The sequence below is a fragment of the Ceratotherium simum genome, chromosome 1 (assembly GCF_057802395.1).
Source record: "Ceratotherium simum simum isolate JZ-2026a chromosome 1, ASM5780239v1, whole genome shotgun sequence".
NCBI classification, from domain to species: Eukaryota; Metazoa; Chordata; class Mammalia; order Perissodactyla; family Rhinocerotidae; genus Ceratotherium; species Ceratotherium simum.
This window is the reverse complement of record NC_141900.1, coordinates 18321389-18343448: the sequence shown is the minus strand read 5'-3', so window position 1 is coordinate 18343448 and position 22060 is coordinate 18321389. Positions and strand designations below refer to the sequence as shown.

At 33.2% G+C, this 22060-nt stretch overlaps 1 protein-coding gene across 2 annotated transcripts in view; it reads right to left on the bottom strand.

Annotated features, from left to right (window-relative positions):
* The window catches only part of COG5 (component of oligomeric golgi complex 5), a 373883-nt gene that overhangs the window by 183527 nt on the left and 168296 nt on the right, over nt 1-22060 (bottom strand). For both annotated transcript variants that reach the window (XM_014794462.2, XM_087438009.1), the window contains exon 7: nt 14144-14274. In XM_014794462.2, coding sequence (XP_014649948.1) covers nt 14144-14274 — 131 coding nt within the window. The remainder of the gene's footprint in view (nt 1-14143; nt 14275-22060) is intronic.

The window sequence follows — 22060 nt, the reverse complement described above, 5'->3', positions numbered from 1 at the left end:
TTGCAATGTCCCACCCTGATCTGTGGAAACAGTATACTACATGGAGATGTTTTCTCCCTAGATAGCAAAGTTTAAAACGGCTTTCACATCCAGTAATGTTATTTTGTCATCACAACATAGGTAGAATAAATATTACAATGCTCATTCTACAATTAAGGAAACTAAGGTACCAAGAGCGTAGTCCCACAGGTGCTTAGTGGCAGGCCAGTTTCAGGTCTCAGGCCCTTCCCTCCCCATTCTATACTCTGCAACAGGTCATCCTGCCACTACTTAACTTTGGTAGATCTCCAGATACACCAATTTTGCAGGTGAGAAATATTCTCTGGCAAGTGCAAGAGATCTTAAAGAGACAGACTAAGCACATTTGAAAAAATACCATGCCAGAAAGAGATAAACTTGTACTGAAAAGGTAGCAATGTCTTCTAGATAATGTCTTCTCTTTAAATGAGATAGTCAATATTCTAAGAATAATTTTTCTACAAATTGTCACTGTCACCTTCAACAAATCACTTAACGTTATATGAAATTTCCCAACTTCATAAACTGTAATACAAAATGAGATGAAAGACCACATAACAGAAAGGATAATTTCATAAGTAGATCATGATAGACTTCTACCTCTTCAAAAGCATTTCAGAAGATGACAACCATTTTCTTTATTAAACTAAAATTTCTCCTGCTTTGGAAACAAATAAATATGATGTAATTTTTTTTCTGTCTTTTTCAACGTTTTGGTAGCATTACATGGGAGGAAAATAAAATCCCACAAGAATACAGTCAGAAAAGCAGCACAGTTGTTTAAGATCCCTAAAAAACCTGCCAAAACAGGAACACTGTAACCAAAGCAACAACTGGCACTGAGCTAACGGAACAGAGATATAGAAAGACTGCTATAAAGATTGTTCCATGAGGGGCCGGCCCCGTGGCTTGGTGGTTAAGTGTGCGTACTGCGCTGCTGGCGACCCGGGTTCGGATCCCGGGCGCGCACTGACGCACCACTTCTCCAGCCATGCTGAGGCCGCGTCCCACATACAGCAACTAGAGGGATGTGCAGCTATGACATACAACTATCTACTGGGGCTTTGGGGGGAAAATAAATAAATAAATAAAATCTTAAAAAAAAAAAAAAAAAAAAAGATTGTTCCATGAAATAGCAAGCAATATTCTAGCATTGATGAAGCTATAGGCTAAGATGAGATGACCTTTGTGAGCATAAATATAGCATTAAATCAAAAGTTTGACAAGATTTTAAAGGCTTCATATAATCAAAATTAGAAACGGAAAGAGCGACAGAATTAGATTTAATTGGAAACAAAACGCAAAAATGACATAAATGTCTCAAGATCTGGATTCGACTGTGGATGACAACCCTATATATTAAAAGTCTGAAAGGATCAAATATCCTTGTATCACAAAGACTAACAATCACATATTATTTTTTCCCCAAATGAAATAATTCTTTAGCAGTTAAATTCTATTTCTTTAGGTTTCATATATAAGAGAAGAGCAACGAGCTGAGGGAAGGAAAAGGACAAATATAGAATATGAATTTTGCTGATGCTATTCTGCTGTTATAGTCCATGTACCACTCCACAAATTGACTCAGTTCACAAAGCTTTATGCCCTGTGATAAAGTCTTAGTTGATTCCAACTAATTTTAACTAGAAAGACAAGCACAGATTAAGAAATTTTACTCCCAAAACAATTTGTCAGTGAGGAGTTTCAGGACTACAATATTTCCTCAAAGTTTGATTAGTAAGTCATTTCATACTCAATTAAAATAAAACAAAAAATAAGGAACCCCAGAATCACATTAAAAAGTGGGGGAAGATTGGGAGGGAGAGGGAAAAACGATCAACATGTCCCCAGCTAGGCTTCCCCAAAGACAGAGAGGTAGTGAGAAAGATGCAAAGCCAGTTCAAACAAAAATTCAAAGAAGAGGTATCTTTCACTATATAGACAATCCTTACTGCTGAAAAAAACCAAAGCTTTTTGTTTTTTTTATACCATAGAAAGGATACAGAGCTAAGAATCTACTGCAAAGCAAATAATTCTTTAAACCACTCCCTCAGTAGAATATGTATTTAATAAAATTAGGCTGATTTTCAGGTAAATTTAAGATAATAAAAAGCATGACACCTTAATCAGCACAATAATTGAGGAATTATAAAATCCAAATATTTTATTTATAAAAAGTAGTATTAATAAACTCATAATACCTCATACATAACAAGTATGTATTAGACCAAAAATATATAAGGCAATTTACATTATCTGTGTGTATATGCCCTAACACAATACACACTCGACACTTTCTGGAGCTACAACATGCCTAAAATATTGAAATGTTAGTGCAGCTCCATGGGAGATGACATGTACTAAAGGAAGAGAGTATCATATTAAATAAGGTAATTTAAAAGCAAGAATTATATTAGCTACCTCGGTTGTGATTCAGAGCTTACCAGTGGCTTTTCTCATTCAGTAACATGTAGCCCATTAATGCTTGATATGTGCTTCTTGGATAACTTAATACGATTATTTCTGAACCTGTTAACAATCAACAGTCAACAGTGCATAACCCAAATGAAATTAAGAAACTAAGGACATTAAATAGCACAAATGATCTTATCAACCAGAAATCAACTTTATTCTAGCCCTTTTAGAAGAGAAGCAGAAATACAGAAGAGCTACATAAAGGCAAAGGAAAAAATAAGAGAAAAAAGAAAAAGGAAGAGAGAAAGAATGAAAGTAAACATGGATTGGAAGAGGAAGGTTTTGTAGAAAAAGAAGTGATATACACAGAGAGCCTAAGAAAATGGAGAAGAAAATAAACGGTTGATCAACATAAAGAAAAAAGGTCATTTTAACTTTCAGATTTCTTTACAAAATAAATCTGACGACCATAGTCTATATGAATTCATAGTTTGGCAATAAATAAAAGTTTTGAAATGATGTCAATACTTAGAATAACATTCTCATTGTATCACATAATAGCAGATAATATTTCAAGGGCACTAAAAACATGTCCAATAATAAAATGAATTTTATAGGACAATGAAAGTAATCACGAGACATTAATGTGGCAAGCCCCCAAATCTTACTCTTTTAATATACATTTTTTTGTTAAATGTAAATATACTTATTGCTTAAATAAATAAATACGTTTATTGTTAACTACACTTATTGTTTAATATAATACCAAAGATATTTATGGAAGACATTACTAGTTATTCCCTCAAATTCACTCCCTCCTTCTTTCTTATTAGTAGAAACCTAATTTTCTCCAGAAGTGGCAACATGCACTGCCCCAGGCAATGGCACATAAGCAGCCTAAGCTGATATTGACAATTCTGTTCCTCTTAGCCAGATACTTGCTTTCACAGTCCTCCTGACAGCTGGGGTGACCATAAGACACAGATCTGGCCAATGACACATAAGATCATGTTTGCTGGGGCACATTTTGGAAAGGATTTTATAACACTGCTTTTTGGCTGGCAGCTGGCACTGCCCCATGTCCACACCATGAACATGGACATGATGTCTTGGGGTATGACAGTTATGTTGGGACTATGATGTGATAAGCAAGAGGCTACTAACGATAACGGAATGGAAAGAAAGACCTGAATCCTTGTTGAATAGCTGAAACAATGTTACCACCACCCAGAACCAGACAAATCTCTATTTGTTTAAGCCGCTGTTAGCCTAGCTTGTTTGTACAGCAATAGCAGTCTCATCCAGCACCAAATTGTTTGAAACAAAATATATGAAAATACATGAGTCCATAACAATACTTAAAAACAAATGAATGAAAAACAAAAGAGAACAAAATCAAGCCTCATTTGCTACCACTGGTGGTGACCATTATATCAACTCATTACTCTGTAAATTGGTAATGAAAAGCGCAAAATTTAAATATTTATCCATCATTTTAAAAGGGAACTGCTGTTCAGGGTAACCAAGTATCCTTAGCTGATGAGTGAAAGTTCTTCTTTACAAAAGAATCACAGCTAGTAAATACAGAGGATTAACAAAAATAGAAAATCACTCTTCTGCAATCTCTGATGAAAAAAATTAAAAGACTTAGGCAAAAATCATCAATAGATGTTAAAACCATCAGGAAAAAGACTGACGGAATTAAATATTCTCAAGGTGCCAAAATACCCACAAATTCACAATGAAGTAATTCAATGGAGAAACAAAATAATCTTTTTCAACAGAAGGTGCTCAAACAATACCTGAATATCTCTATGGAAAAAAAATGAACCTTACACTGTACATAAAAATTAAACTTAAAAGATAAAATTATAAACTCCTAAAAGAAAACATAGGAAGACACCTTTGCAACTTAGGGTAGGCAAAAATTTCTTATGTAACCCACAAACAAAAACATGGATAAACTGGCCTTTATCAAAAGTAAAAAATTTTGCACTTCAAAAAGATGACGTCAAGGGGGAAAAAAAGGCAGTATAATTCTTAATAGTCAAAAATTGTAAGCAATCTAATGTTCATCAAGCTATCAATACATCAGCAAAGCGAGTATATCCATAGAATGGAATATTACTCAGCAATAAAAAGGAATACTTATACATACAACAACATAGATGAACGTAAGTAAAACATGGTGCTAAGTAAAAAAAGCTAGATATATAAGATTGCCAGCTGTATGGTTCCATTTATATGAAACTTTTAGAAAAAGGCAAATCTACAGAGACAGAAAGCAGATCACTGATTGCCTGGGTTTAGAAATGGAAGGAAGGATTGACTGCAAACAGGCATTTGTGGCGATAACAGTTTTCTAAAAAACTGGGTTGTGAGACGCTTATACAATTGTATAACTTTACTAAAACTCAAAGTATATGCTTAAACGCATGAATGTCATCGTATGTAAATTACATGTCAATAACAATCTCAAAAGAAAAAAGGCAAGTCATAGAATCAGAAAAAATATTTACAAGACATATACATATATGACAAAAGACTTGTATCCAGAATATATTAAGAATTCTTATAAATCAATGAGAGGAAGACAATAAACTCTTAAATGTTGGGCAAAGACTGTTCACTATTAGGCATTTGAAAAGTCGGTCACATCCGCAATTAAAAAAAGGCAAATTAAAACTACAATGAAGGGCCGGCCCCGTGGCTTAGTGGTTAAGTACGCGCGCTCCGCTGCTGGCGGCCTGGGTTGGGATCCCGGGCACGCACCGACGCACTGCGTCTCGGGCCATGCTGAGGCCGCGTCCCACATACAGCAACTAGAAGGATGTGCAGCGATGACATACAACTATCTACTGGGGCTTTGGGGGAAAAAAATAAATAAATAAAATTAAAAAAATAAAAATAAAATAAATAAAAAACTACAATGAAAATCTACCACACCCCCATTAAAATGCCTAAAATTAAAGAGACTGCCAACATCAAGTTTTGGTGAGGATCTGGAGAAACCACAACTGTAATCTACTGATGTGAGGATGTAAAATGATCCCCTTTCCACTTTGGAAAACTAGTAGTCTCTTTAAAAAGAAAACATATAATTCTTTGCAAAGACCCAACCATTCTTTGCATTAGGCATTTACTCAGGAGAAATGAAAACATATGCTGACACAAAGACTTGTACTTGACTGTTCATGGCAGCTTTACTTACAAGAGCCTGAAACTGGAAATAACCCAAATGCCCATCAGCAAATGAACAGATAAATGTACTTCAATAAAATGAAATACTAATAAGCAATAAAAAAGCATCAAACTACCAATGCATACAACACAGATCAATCTCAAAATAATTATGTTAAATGAATAGAGCCAGACACAAGAAAGAACACATGGTACGACTCCAATTATATAAAACTATGGAAAATGCAAATTAATCTATAGTGACCCAAAATGGTTGCTGGGTCTTCATTTTTTTTTTCTGAATTACAAAATAAAAATTTTAGTATTTATTACTATACTAAAAAGCCAGCACAAGATTAAGTAAAATCATATAAAGAGTTATCCAAATACAAAAGTTGTGAATTTTTGAGAAACAGAATATAATTACACATCAATTGAAGAGTGATTACCAAAGTTTAACCAAAGAGCAGTGACAGAATTCTGTATGAAATACAATGAAAATTTAGTCAGTTACTGAAAAAATTATTCACAGGGCAGAATGAAAATGAAATGCCATTCAGTGAACTGGAAAATATGGAAAGCAGTAATGCCAAAAAACCCTAAGGCTGAAAACAGTTAATTAGATGTGAATCTCCACTGCAAGATAGTAATAAAATAAAATAACAAAGCAACCAATGTTACTGTGTGTTGTTCATGACAAGAGAATGTATCAAAGAATAAGAAAATAACATGACGGTATAATACAGAAACTAGAATAACAGTACTACTTTACATTTGACATAAAACAAAAACATAGAGAAAAACCATGTGATAACTGAAATACTGCAAAAGAGGAAAGGGGGGTGGGTGGGTGGAAGGAAGGAAAATATTAAAGCACTCACCATGAAGAAAATACAATTATTTAAAGCAGGGATCAATGCAAATCAAAACTACAACAAGATATCACCTCACGCCCGTCAGAATGGCTATAATTAACAAGACAGGAAACAACATTTGTTGGAGAGCATGTGGAGAGAAGGGAACTCTCATACACTGCTGGTGGGAGTGCAAACTGGTGCAGCCACTATGGAAAACAGTATGGAGATTCCTCAAAAAATCAAGGATAGAACTACCATATGATCCAGCTATTCCACTGCTGGGTATTTATCCAAAGAACTTGAAAACACCAATACATAAAGATACATGCACCCCTGTGTTCATTGCAGCGTTATTCACAATAGCCAAGACTTGGAAGCAACCTAAGTGCCCATCAAGGGACAAATGGATAAAGAAGATGTGTATATTCCATATACACAATGGAATACTACTCAGCCATAAGAAACGATGAAATCCAGGCATTTGTGACAACATGGATGGACATTGAGGGTATTATGCAAAGTGAAATAAGTCAGAGGGAGAAGGTCAAATACCGTATGATTTCCTTCATTAAGTAGTAGATAATAACAACAATAAACAAACACATCGAGACAGAGATTGGATTGGTGGTTACCAGAGGGGAAGGGGGGAGGGAGGAGGGCGAAAGGGATAATTCGGCACATGTGTGTGGTGATGAGTTGTAATTAGTATTTGGGTGGTGAACATGATGTAGTCTATGCAGAAATAGAAGTATAATGATGTACACCTGAAATTTATACAATGTTATAAACCAATGTTACTGCAATAAACAAAACAAAACAAAAAAAAAAAATAAAGCAGGGATCAGCAAAGTTTTCTTTAAAGGGCAAGATAGTAAACATTTTAGGCTTTGCAGGCTACATATGGTCTCCGTTGTATGTTCTTCGTTTTTTTTCCCCAACCATTTAAAAATGTAAAAACAATTCTTAGCAACTGGGCCACACAAAAACAGTCCACAGATTGCAGTTTGCCAACCCTTGATTTAGAGTGTTAAATAAGAGCTCAAATTAATTTCCATTCAAATTTAAAGAGAAAATAGCAAGCACAAGCTAAACAAGTAAGACTAAGCTTTAGAAAAAACATTTAGATGATCAGTTTAAAATATCTTTTTAAATTATAAAACACTATGCCAGTACAAATTAATAACATTACTATTATTAATAATAACATATGACAATATACTATCTTTAAAGAGAAACTGTAGAAGCCTAACTTTTAAAATTATTATTTATACATGTCATAAAGCTTATCTAATTGAATGTAAATGTACCGATGCCAGGTCCCTACTAAATCTAAGGAAAGCTAACAGTGATAGGAGCAAACAGACAAATATCTGGGGGGAAATGGCAAATTATCCGAGGCTAGTAAAAAAAGGAAATACATGAAACCTTTAGATCTGTGTAACTTGAAGAGCTCTTACTATAATCATTCCTTCAAATTGTTTTTTTTTTAAATTAAGGTATAACTGACATACATCATATTTGGGTCAAGTGTACAACATAATGATTTGATATTTGTATATACTGCAAAATTATCACCACAAAACGTCTAGTTAACATCCATCACCAGGGCCGGCCCCGTGGCTTAGTGGTTAAGTGAGCGCGCTCCACTGCTGGCGACCCGGGTTCGGATCCCAGGCTCGCACCGACGCGCTGCTTCTCCGGCCATGCTGAGGCCGCGTCCCACATACAGCAACTAGAAGGATGTGCAGCTATGACACACAACTATCTACTGGGGCTTTGGGGGGAAAAATAAATAAACAAAATCTTTAAAAAAAAAAAAATCCATCACCATACATAGTTACAGAATTTGTTTCTTGTGATGATAACTTTTAAGATCTACTCTCTTAGCAACTTTCAAATATGCAGTATTATTAACTATAGTCACCATGCTGTACATTACATACCCACGACTGATTTATTTTATAACTGAAAGTTTGTACCTTTTGACCTCCTTCACCCATTTCGCCAACCCCCTCAAACTGTTTATTGTGTGTCAAGAAAAATGCTTTGCACTAGAGCTGAAAAATTATTGAAACTATATTTAGTAAATGGAGAAAACACTGGGACCAAATATACAAGAGGAGTTTCTGTACAATCAATGATGAAACCTGTTCTAGAATTCATGAGACTAGCCAGAAAAATTTCTAGCAGCTTAAGAAAGGAAAGTTAGACCTCTTAAAGCAGATATTCAGCTTGACAAATCAACTGACAATGAGTCTACTATTGGTGTTTGTTGGGCCCATGGAGAAGAAAGAGATCACAAAAGAATTGCTGCATGCTTAACGACCATAATTAACTACATAAGTAATCGATGTGTTCAACCTTGCCAGGAAGTTCTTTTTAAAGCTTAAGAAAATGCTTAACCTTCCGCAGATCTTCAATACAATACATTTGATTGGTACCCTCTCTATGCTATAAACAATTGAGAATTTTTTTTTTTTTTTTTTTTTTTTGCGAGGAGATCAGCCCTGTGCTAATATCCGCCAATCCTCCTCTTCTTTTGCTGAGGAAGACGGCCCTGGGCTAACATCTGTGCCCATCTTCCTCCACTTTATATGGGACACCGCCACAGCATGGCTTGCCAAGCAGTGCGTCGGTGCGCGCCCGGGATCCAAACCAGCGAACCCCAGGCCGCCGCCGCAGCAGAGCGCACGCACTTAACCGCTTGCGCCACCGGGCCGGCCCAACAATTGAGAATTTTTAACTACAAAAGTAAAAGGGGTTCATAATATCATAATCACTTACTGTATATACTATGTAGACATTTATCTATTGAACTTCAATTCTATATTGCCATCTTAGACAGACTCTGTCGAGATCATGCTGTCATGGTACTTTTGGCTGATAACTGATAAGCACCAGGATCCTGGGCTTGACCAATGAGGTTTTCTGCCTTAGAGAAAGGCAGTCCGTGGCTATTTACTTCCTGGCACTGCCAACAACTACCAAGGGGAGATTAGAGCCGGGTACTGAGCTCTGAAGGAACTAAGTACATAGACCCTCTTTCTGATGCCTTTTAAAGACAAGTACATCATCTTCCTCCATCCTGGAACCTCCAGAAAGACCTGCACTTGTTTACTGGAAAAGCTTATACAAGTTAAAGCCATCTTTCTAATTAAAATGTCATCATTTCACTGTGGGGGCCTGGTATCTATGGTGATGCAGGAACTCATCCAGATCAAAATCTCTGTCACCTATTTTTGAAAGCTAGTTAGAGCTTGAGGTAATGGAGTCTGTTGCAATCCTGAAAATACCATAAGGTTCTCTCTTTCTTTGTCTGGCTTCTGTCAGTGAAAGATTCTGAGGATCAGTAGAAGAGAGAGAGAGAGAGAAAGAAATAGGAGTCAAGGAAGAGCTGCAGATGGTTGCCATATCTACCCCCATGTTTGTGACAAAGACTGACAACTGAATTGAAGAATGTTTTTTCTAATGTGGTGATATGGTATGCTGCACCAGAATATATACTCTAAGTCATCAATCCTCCCAACTTTTTGTAAAGAAAGTGGTAGTGATATCACCATGAAATAATATGGCTTTTGTGAGGTCAGAAGTTTAATATATATATATTTTTTATGTAGGAAAAAACAACAGTTCCTCAGTATCTAAGTAGTCATTTAGTTTACGTCTTTGAAAACAGAAATTTTGTAATACTGTAGTAGAGACTTTGTAATACTACAAAGCTATTTAAAACCTACAAATGAATACAGCACATTTGAGCAATTAACTAGGGAAAAAATAGCAATGATGAAAGAGAAGTTATCTGCATTTACTAAAAAAATTTTGGTTTTGGAAAAAGAATGCTAAAAAAAGAAACTGCAATAACTTTCTTTTCATAAAGTTTTACAATTAACTGATATTGAAAATGATGCCCATCAACTACACGCTCAATAAAAGATCACCAACATTTCTGAGAAACCAAATTAATGTCAGATGTTAATTATTGTGATGACATGAAATTATTCAGAAGTTCCTTGTTTACTCAACACCTCTATTCAGGTTATGAGCCCCAAAACTACTTAAGTATGCACTATTTCATGAACGCAATAGTACTTCCAAGATTAAAAGGCTGTAATTCTTTTAGTCTATATTTATAATAAATATTAATAATGTATTTAACTATTTCAATGATTTCTGATAAATCAGAGAAAATAATTTGAGAACTAAATAGATATAAGCTACAGCATCTGTTTTAATGGGAAGTGAAAAGAGTATTCCAGGCATAAAAAGAACATGAAAGCCCTAAATAAGGAAGGAAAATGGGCATGTGAAAAACTAAATGAAAGCTTGTGAGACTGAAAAGCAGAGAATACAGGAGAGAGTGGCATAAAACACGCACGTTTAAATGCTGATGAGAAGGAAAAGAGTAAGAGAGAAGATGAAGATATAAATGGGAGATGGAAACACCAACAAGAGAAGATTCCTAAAAAAATGGTTTCCAGAGCACAGGTGATGTGAGAGGTGCCTCTGTTAAATAAAAATTAAAGGCATGTGCTCAGAGTAAAATGAAGTGTGGGGCAAGAAGAGAAGGTTGATGGAAAGTGGAGAAAATCTAAAATAGTAATTTCAGAGAACAGAAAAAACAATGTTTGCCAGAGAAACATAAAAATTCTGAGGAACACATTTAGATTAGTCATCACTGGAGGATTCCCAAAGAAAGTTTTATGCCTTAAAAATTCCTTTTTCAATATAAATTGCTTCACAAATTGTCAAATAACTTAAAACGTAATTATTTAACAACATTAGAATAAACTGCTTGGTCTTATTAAAGAAAGGGGGAAAGCAGGGACTCCAGACCATGACTCCACTACTTGCTAGCTGTACAATCTTCAGCTAATTTCCTAACCTTTCTACTAGGCCTTTGTTTCCTTAACTATAAAAAGAGGGTAATTATATCTTCCTCACATATTTGTTATTGCAATTAAGATGAGAAATGTAAAGTCACTAAAACAAATCCTGGCAAAGAATGTGCAGTCAACAAAGGTTAGTTTCATTCTTAATTCCTAAACTGCCTGCTGACATAGCTGGATGACACCTCTGTCTTGTTGCTTTCTAAAAGGAGAAGGAAGGAGGCTCCAAAACACAAGCTCTTTCCATAAGACACCCTGCTTCCCAAGAAGTAGTATCTCAGTGGCACCATTATTGATAGGGGTTTAATTTTCTCAGCTCTGCAACCAAACCCAGAAACCCGACTTTGTGAAAACAACCCAGAAGACCCAGGTCTAAGGTAGGTGGGCACACACGACTAAATTCACAAGTAAATAATATTACAAATACAAATATCAATTTACACATGAGAAATATTTTTAAAACTGTGAAAGGAACCAGAATGTTAATACTGGCAGATCAGTACACTTTCTCCCTTCAGGAAAATTATATAGGAAGCCAAATTATACTCACAAGGCTACTTTATACATATGGAATCTAAACAAGACAAATTAAGTGGATAATATTAATGGCTAATGTCAACAAACTATGATAATATAATCCATGCAGGTTTACAAAGAAACAGTATTCCCATCCACAAAGCAGAATCTACCCTCCTCTGAACCACGCTGAGATACAACAAAATTATAGCTCTCTCGTTCCTGTTTTTCAAAGATCCATGCAGACCATTTCACATCTACCTATGTATACACATAATATTTTTATATTGTGTTATATTTTTTTCTTCTTTATCTTACTTAATCTCCCTGATTAGACACAGGCCATTGGCTAAACAACAGCTGTCATCTACTTTAATAATCTTTGATTAACTTTATACAGTTTGAATATATAACTCCATCAGTATTTTAAAAATAGTTCCTAAAAGTTTATCAGTTCTACTTTAATTTTAATATGATTTAAAAACTGAAGCAAATCAAATTTGACAACTGTAAAAATGTACACAAAACAATAACATATCTAAAATAGAGTTTACATAGGAAGAACTATCATAGAAAATACTTTCCCACTTTAAATATGTGAGAATACAATAAAAAAATAAGCCTTTAAAAGTAACCATTCCTTTGTGACATGTTAAAATCACCCACCCTTATTAAAAAATAGTATTTTACTTCTATAAACTTTGGTACTGTTTCCTTTCTACCATTTTTGGTTCATTCTCATGACTCTAAAATGTAGTAAAATATTTAAAATTGCATAAAGATACACGCATATACACACATACATACATACATAGGAATAAACACTTTATTCCTATGTATGTAAATTTTAAAGAGTACATAAAGTTTTAAATCTGATGTAGTGATAATATGAACATGAGATAAATACAAAAGGCCTGTGATATTGTACTTTCTGAAATGTAAATTGCTACCTTTCTTGCAACTAAATGAGCGGGGCTGATATTAATTTTTTATAAAAATATTTATCTTAACTCAAAGTTGATTTGGAATTCCTTAAATATTTCTTTGAGAAGAAGGTATCTTTTCTTATTTGATGTAGACAAGTACCTTATTTTTTAACAGTATAAGCGTTTTATCTTCATAGCGAGACCTACAGTTAAAATATAATAGGCAGCAGATAAAACTAATCTCCAGTGTTCGAAGTTAGGATAATAGTTACCTTTGGGAAAGGAGAGAGTAGAGGTTATGAGAGAGAGTGAAGAGACTCCAGGAGTGCTGGCAGTGTCCTATTTCTTGACCTGAGTTTTGATTTCACAGATGTGTTTACATTGGTATTTCATTCTATATATATGTCTAAGATTTGTTCATTTTTCCTTATGTATATAATAATGAATTTTAAAAGTTTATTTAAAAGAGTAACTGATATTCCATTATCTTTCTAAAATTATAACAATTAAGATTCAGAAGTCAAATAACTTTCTGATTTAGAGATTACTTAAAAAATTGAATATTTGTAAAAAAAATTTTTAATACAAATGCACAAAATGAAATTCCTGGTTTAAAGGATATGAATTAAAAAATGGATATTAATAATTCTATTTGGGTCCAATACAAATGGAGAAAATATCTGGGTACGATACAAATGTAGAAGACCTGAGATTTACATCTAATTTTTTGATTCTACTACATCAATATGCTTGGGTTTCTTCTTCTAATTCAGAAAATTAAGCATCAGAAAATGATAACTTAGGAGAAATCGCAATTTTTTTTTTTTTTTAATTATGGCACAGTGACTAGTAAGGGTGCAAGGTTTTGAGGTTAGAATGGTTCATGTTTGGACCCAAACTATACCATTTACTAGATGTATGATCTTCCACAAATTATTTAAGCTCTCAGTTTCCTCATTTGTATAATGGAAATAACAATAATACCAACCTTACCGGGTTGCTGAAAGGCTTAACTGAGTAACAATGCCTTGGACAAAGTAAGCATACTCACCAGGTATTAACTATCTATCTACATATACACATTATATAAAATATATACTTCATATTATATAAATACATTATACATTAGAAATCTTAGAATCTAGTTTTAGTAGAATTAAATAAATATATACTAAATAAATTTTCTCTGTACTTATAATAATGTCCTACTCTCTAATTCAAATTGTAGACATAGTTCTTCAGTGATAAAATGAGGACGTATATTACTTTTTTAAACTCAAAGTCAAATGTTCATCTGTATTATGACATATTTTTCATATTTAAAAAGTGCTATTATTTGTATTACCTGAGTCTCCACACCCTGCTCCAGTAGGCGCTTAGCTTGATTTTCCACTTCAAGTCGAGCTCTTGCAATAAAAAGTAGATCATTTTCTATTACTTCTATTCCAGAAAGATCTACTCCTTGAGAAAGATAATCTATTTTAAAAAAACACACACATTTAAATATTTCAATATTGAATAAATGTCAAGGTATCAAAGCATCATGTCTAACTTCTTCAAAATACTATAAATTTGCTCTTGAACACTAGTCTCTTTCAAAGTCTGTATTTTAAAAATATAGTTATCCAAACATTTTCCACTTAGTAAATAACTTTACTCCTGAGCAAAATGTTTCAGATAAGTTGGTAAAGCAAGAATAGAAATTATGATTATCGTAAATTCAAAGTAATGTCAACAGATTACATAAAAAGTAGTGTCAAATTTATTTTAACATAAATATCCTGATAACCTTAGAAATTTCTCAAGTTGCAAGACAGTTTTAAAAGTTATTCTATAATAACAAAACATTTGAAACAAATGTCCACCATTTGGAAAAGGACTAATAAATTATGAAAACACTTTAGCATGCTGCCAGTTTACATGATCATGCAGACCTAATAGTTACTTACACTGAAGGATTTTCATAATATTACTGAATGAAGAAAATTACACAGGAATTAATTCTACTTATATAATTATATAAGTATATAATTATATATATAGTTAAAATTTTTTTTTTTTGGCAAGGAAAGATTCGCCCTGAGCTAACGTCTGTTGCCAATCTTCCTCTTTTTTTTTTTTTCCCTCCCCAAAGCCCCAGTGCATGGTTGTATATCCTAACTGTAAGTCATTCTAGTTCTTCTATGTGAAGAACTAGTTGCCACTAGTTGCCACCACAGCATGGCAACTAACAGACGAGTGGTGTGGTTCCGTGACCAGGAAGCGAACTCGCGCTGCTGAAGTGGTGAGCACCGAACTTTAACCACTAGGCCATCAGGGCTGGCTCATATAGTCTAAAATTCTATAAACTCTATTTATAGAGTTATATATATTCTGTTTACAGAATTATATACACAGAGCAAGAAGTGTGAAAAGATATCTACCAAGATATTAACAACAGTTGTCTCTCTGCATATTTACAATTTGAGAAATTTATTATTATTTTTTTTGGCGTCATCTTAGACATATCTAAAGCAACTACAATGCTACAAATAAAGGTCAAGGTTTCATTAAGCAGCTTAGACACAATTCTAAAATTTGTAGTTTCTATTTTAACAAGACAAATTATTTCTAAAAAAACAAAACTGATTTAGATAGATGACTTGGTTTTCCAGTTACTCAATAGAATATGAAATGTGTTTTTCACTGTAGTCTCTTAATTAGAACTAATTTTTTTTAAAAGCTTTCTAATTAATTTTATTTATTTATTTTTTCCCCCAAAGCCCCAGTAGATAGTTGTATGTCATAGCTGCACATCCTTCTAGTTGCTGTATGTGGGACGCGGCCTCAGCATGGCCGGACAAGCGGTGCGTGGGTGCACGCCCAAGGATCTGAACCCTGGGCCGCCAGCTGCGGAGTGCGTGCACTTAACCGCTAAGCCACAGGGCTGGACCAGAACTAATTTTTTAACTTTAAGTCTTATTAAAATATATCCCTAGCACTTACATATTATCATATTTTACATAGGCTGGATCACAACATACTACCTAGGTGAAACTACATTAAAGCATCCAGCACAATGCTAACTAACCACTTAGCAGCACTCAAATACGTGCTGACTGAACACTTTATAGTTAGTTCTACACAAGAGGACAAAAGGAAATGATGTAAAGGGCAAGTGAATAGTAGTTATTACTGATTGTATTTCAACCACGAATATTTTTTGAAAATGTGTATATTTAAAGGGACTTTTGGCTTACCACAGTGGAAAGAGTATTGAAAATGCCTTTAAATCATTTGGGCTTAGATTCTACCTCATAATTTACTCAACAGGTGGTCACAGTCAAGTGACATAGCCTCAATTTTCTCATCTGTACAATGCCAACAATTTCTAATTCATGCCCTATATAACTCTTAAGACTATCATCAGAATCAAAATAAATTAATGAATCCCAAAGTATTTTATACACCAATCTATTACGTAAATGTAGTGCAGATTATAATCCACAAGAAATTTTTAAAAATCTGATTTTTTAATTTTAAATTTTATTTTTCAGAGAATTTTGAGAAAATAATATTTGACCCAAGTTGTGGTAATGATCAAGAAGGAAATGCTATGTTCACCCTAAAAACACTGAGTAGACAATATAGGCTCAAACTACAGCCATACAGACAATAGAAAATAAATATTTTCTTTTCAAGCTAGTTATCAACTTTTTTCTCTTTTTTCCTGTTATCAAAGGAAGAAAAATATCACAATTAAGTAAAAAAAAGGAAAAGGCACAGAGTAAAACATCTAGCTGGGTTCTAACTCTACTTCTGCCATATATGTTTCTGAATATAAGTCTTGCAATCTTTGGTACCAGCTACTTTGAAAAATGAAGAGCTAGACTTACATAAACTCTAATGTTCCTTCCAGTTATAAATTTCTAGAGATAAACAAAGCTAACAGTTGCTTTATTCTTATAAATGCTGGTCTATAACTCTGGAGACAAGTCAAATCATTCATTCAACCCATTTATTGAATATCAATCATTTATAAGTCACAAACACACAGAAATGAATCAGACATAAATTCGGACCCCAAGTAGAAAAGTCTAAGACAGGAAGAAAAAGTACAAAGTTACAACCATTGAAAGACACAGATAAAATGTATTATGCCAAGTGCTGTGGGGACAAAAAGAAAAAGTAAATATAGTTTATGTCCTCACAGAGTATCTACAACCTAGTAGGGGAGATAGAAATATAAATGATTAACCCTAATACTTTTTTAAGGTAAACAATGGCTCTCATCACATTATCTAACCACTTCCTCATCCCCTGCTTATCCACACCATATTTACAATCACTCGCTTTAAGAAATAACCAAAAGATATGCTAGATTTGGAGTACAAAGAGTTCTATCAACTAGGAGGGAGAAAGAGCCATATTATTTCCAGTACTGATTATTCCACAAATTTGCTTTTCAATAAAAGAGATAAATGTAGAAGAGGGGGTGAGGAACAACAGAAAAAAAAATGTACCAACTCCACCCACCCACCCACTCCAGGAGAATGGAGGGATTATACTGAATTCTCCCCTCCTGTTTATCTGTTGCATACAATCATTATCAGTGTTCCAAGTCTATTTACATCTGCTCTTTGTGAAATACGTCTAGGAATTGGAGCCAAGGAAAGAAAAATGATGATGATTCCAATAACAATAACTGTAATTTTTGAAGACCTGGCATATGGAAGGCATTAAACTAGGCACAAAATGTATATTTATTATTTTAATGTATGCATCCATTATTTGTAATAAGTATTCTAAATAACTTTGCTAGAAATATTATTAACAAATTATGAACAAATTCACCTGTCTAGTAACCAGCAAAGCAGAATTTAAATCCAGGTCTGTGTGTCCTCAATCTTTTCACTAGATCATCCCAGGCCAATCCCACCAACCTCAGAAAATTTTATATTCAAAGGAAAGATAGTATTCTTCCTATAGTCGTCCAATTTGCTCAGTGAAAGGGTAAAGATGGAAAAATCACATCAGACTTAACTGTTCAGGGAATTAAATTTAGCCAAGTTAGAACAATGACAGCACTAAATAACTAGTATTCTGAGTTTAATAAAAAATAAAAGTTAAAAAAATATGTAAAATGTGTTAAAATGCCAAATTTTAAAACATACCAGCATTACTCACAATTTAACAATTAAACCTTAATAAACGTAGAGTACACAGCCAGAATTATCTTTCTAGCCGCTTAATACTAAAATCTGTTGAATCCTTTCATGCACCAAAAATATGTATGAGGAAACTAAAGTGATCTATTTGGATTTAACATATTTATCATCTCCTTAGATGTTAGAATACGATGAGACTAGTAATTTTAGTGGAAATGAAATGATATTGCTCATCTCTTTGTTTACTTAAGCTGAGAAAAGATTAATCTACTAAATAGATTGAAGAAAAAGGAATTCAACCAAAAGATCTGACACAGGTATCAAGAGGGTGGGTAACAGAACATAAAATTTTTTTTGTCTAATGTACTCAACTCTTTGAAATTTAAAGATACTAAAAAATGAATTCTGATTTCCCCCACTATCATTGTCCTGGTCTCGATTTATTAAAACTTTAGAATAAACTTCATATGCTTTGCTCCCAAGCAGTCACTTGATCTCATTGACTGGTTCTTATATTATTTCCTGGGATTGTTCACTTCTTTTTATTTTTTCAGTCTTCAGACTAAACCAATACCTCAATGGCATAAAAATTATTTACTACTAAAATACATGCCAGTCGTTTTAATAGGCTTTCAATGTTCTAATCAATACTACACGTGGCTACCAGAATAAATGTTCTCATCATGTTCCTCTCCCATTCATGGAATCTATGGCTTCCTGTTGACTAACATTATCTCCTTCTATTTTGCAACACAAATACTCCTTATTGATTCCAAAATCCTCACTGCCTCTTCCTTTACTAGCATCCTCCTTTGTTTAAAAGAAAACAAGAAGAATTATTATAGTTTGCCAAATGATTCAGCTATGCATTTACTATTCATAAAAATGTCAGCACTGGCCGGCCCCGTGGCTTAGTGGTTAAGTGCGCGCGCTCCGTGCTGGCGGCCCGGGGTTCGGATCCCGGGTGCACACTAACGCACCGCTTCTCCAGCCATGCTGAGGCTGCGTCCCAAATACAGCAACTAGAAGGATGTGCAGCTACGACGTACAACAATCTACTGGGGCTTTGGGGGGGAAAAATAAATAAATAAAATCTTTAAAAAAAAAAGTAGGCACTAAATTATTTATTTGGGGAAAAAGAGATGAGGGAAGAGTACATGTATGAAGTTAGGATGGTGCTGGAAGTTGAAAGAAATGGAGGAGGCTAAATCTTCATGCTTTATAGTGAGAAGCCAAAGAAGCTAAAAATTAAAAAGTGGAAATATAGGCAGTTTATTTAGAGAAATAGAGATAAACAACAAAAGAATCAGCAAAAACACTGAAAATGGTTGCCTCTGGGGAAAGCAAATGGGTAGAGAAGAGGGCAGAGATTGCTATTTTTTAATAACAAACCTTGTAGAACTATTTGAGTATGTTATGTATGCATAACTTTCATAACAAAACTAAATTAAAAAAGTAAATGGGAAGTCAAGAAAAATATCATAAAAATTAAAATAAGATGACTAGCCTAACAGAAAAAAAAATTCAGATCCTCTAAATCAATGATTCTGCTTCTGGGAATAAGTAATCTTTAAAAAGAAGAAAAAAATGAATATGTTTGGGCAGGAAGATATTTACCATAATGTTAATTGCAAGAGTAAATACATACATATGGATATATGACTGTGCATATATATGTAGATATGTGTATATATGTATGCAATATGTCTATATATGTGTGTATATATAAATAGGAACATTGGCAATTAGTAAAAACCACTTTGGAAATTAATTTGAGATACTCTAATAACTTTCTTCTTAGATTATATTATATATGTTATATATGTATATATGTATAATATATATGTATATATGTATATAGATTATATATAGATTATATATAATATGATTAGATATTACCATAATCTAAAAAGATTCTATATGAATATCCCTAGGATCAAAATATGCCATTCTTTAGGTATATAACCTAGAGAAGTTCTTAGATATGTACATCGAAAAACATGTACAACAATGTTCATAATAGCATTGTTAAGAACAAAACAAAGCTGAAAACAACTGAAATGACCATCAACTGGAGAACAGATAAATAAAATGTAATATATTGCTTCAAAATACTACGATACAGTAAAAATAAACAATGACAGGTATACACATCAATATCAATATCTCCTTAACATAATATTGAGGAAGGAGAACAAGTTTTAGCAGAATACACACAGCAAGAGGTGATTTATATTAAATTTAAGACGTGTAAGATTAAACAATATATTATTTGGGGACACATACAAACATTAACAACATTTAGAAAAGTTAGGAGAGATAGGAGATACAACATGCTAATAATATTCTCTCCTAATTGTTAAACTTGGTGGGTAGTATTTGTAGCTTACATGTTAAAAACTTGTTTTTGCATTTTTATATGTTCCATTAAATATTAAATAAGTATGAACCAATGGTACAGATTATAGTATTATAAACAAGGACATTACAACAGTGATAACTGTATTTCATATGTTCAAAAAAAAAGACTGAACATGTTAGTAAAGACGTGGATAATAAGACAAATTGAACTTTTAGAGATAAAAAGTACAAAGTCTGCATGGGATTAGTGGCAGATAAGACACAGGAAAAACAGAATACATTGTATCGTGAAGAAGAGTTTAATGCTAGGATTATTAACTGGTAACAGGATAAAGGATTTTTTTTCATTTTGAAAATATTATGCTCATTAAAGAATTTTTGAAAATCAGAAAAATATTTCAAAAGAGGGGAAATTATACAACCCCACAATGTAGAGGCCACTAGTGCAAAGTGGATCATTGGAATATATATGAGTATGTCTGAGAAATTTATGAATCTTTAAATTCTCAAGTAGCACCAAAATAGCACATATCTTCCTCTTGGATGTTTATGTGAGAAAGAGCAGAAAGAGCAAAAACTGGCATACAGGGGCTGGGCAGCTGGCTATAAACACTTACCAGTGAAAGTGACACCCTCCTACACACCAACTTTGAAAGAGCACAATTCAGATATGTGCTTGAAATTTCAACCTTCAGATGTTCCTAAAATACTTAAAATCTCAGTTGTGGTTAAACGTAAAGGTCTACTATATTCCTTTAAAATCAACGTAAAGGTCTACTATATTCCTTTAAAATCTTATCTTCCTTTTTAATCTTGTTTTGTTCTTATTTTTATTTGTAATTATACTTATTTACAATGTCTACTTTATTAACTTAATGTTATAAACATCCACCCATCCTATTATAGTCCTTATAAATATCAATTTTTGACAGCTGCCCAATATTTCATCAAATAAATAAACCAAAAATTATTTAACCATCTGCCTAAGATGGAATAATTATTTATCACCAATAACTATTTTATCTTTACATATACAGATTTTAAATATCTAGAATTATTTCCTTCAGAAATAATGAAAGACAGAATTACAGGATCAAAGTAAAATTTTTAAGTTTATTGATACAAATTATCAAACTACTTTTCAAAATGGCTATATCACGTTATACATTTTTTCCAGTAATCTATGGGAGTTACTTAACCATAGATAGCACTGGCTATTATCACTGTTTTGGATATTTTATACGCTGCTAGAAGAAACATGTTCTTATTGATGGTCTCATATAAATTTTTAAATAATGAGGCTGACTTTTTTACTAACTGTATTTCTTTTGAGAATCTCTACATAATTTTTACTCCCTTATCTTTTCCTTACATCACTTTGTATTAATTATATCATAATATTTCCTATTTGTCTATCATATTTGCTATGAATATTTTCCCAGTCTGTTGACTTTTAAATTTTTAGTTATCTATATATTACTTGAGGCAATTTTCAGAATACAAGCGTATAATTATATTATCTAAAAAGCTCCACATTTGATTCTTCTACACAGCATTGATGATTTAGAAACTTCAGACTAAGGCCTATCTTTTACAAAAGCAAATATCAAAATGTAAGGTTGTGATTTATAAAAGGTTATCTGGCAGACTGATGAATATAATCTGGAAAAAAAACTGCCATTTTAGAATTCATTCAACAAAAAATTTATCTTTAAATCAAAATAAATCATATTGTAAGATCAGGGCTTATCACA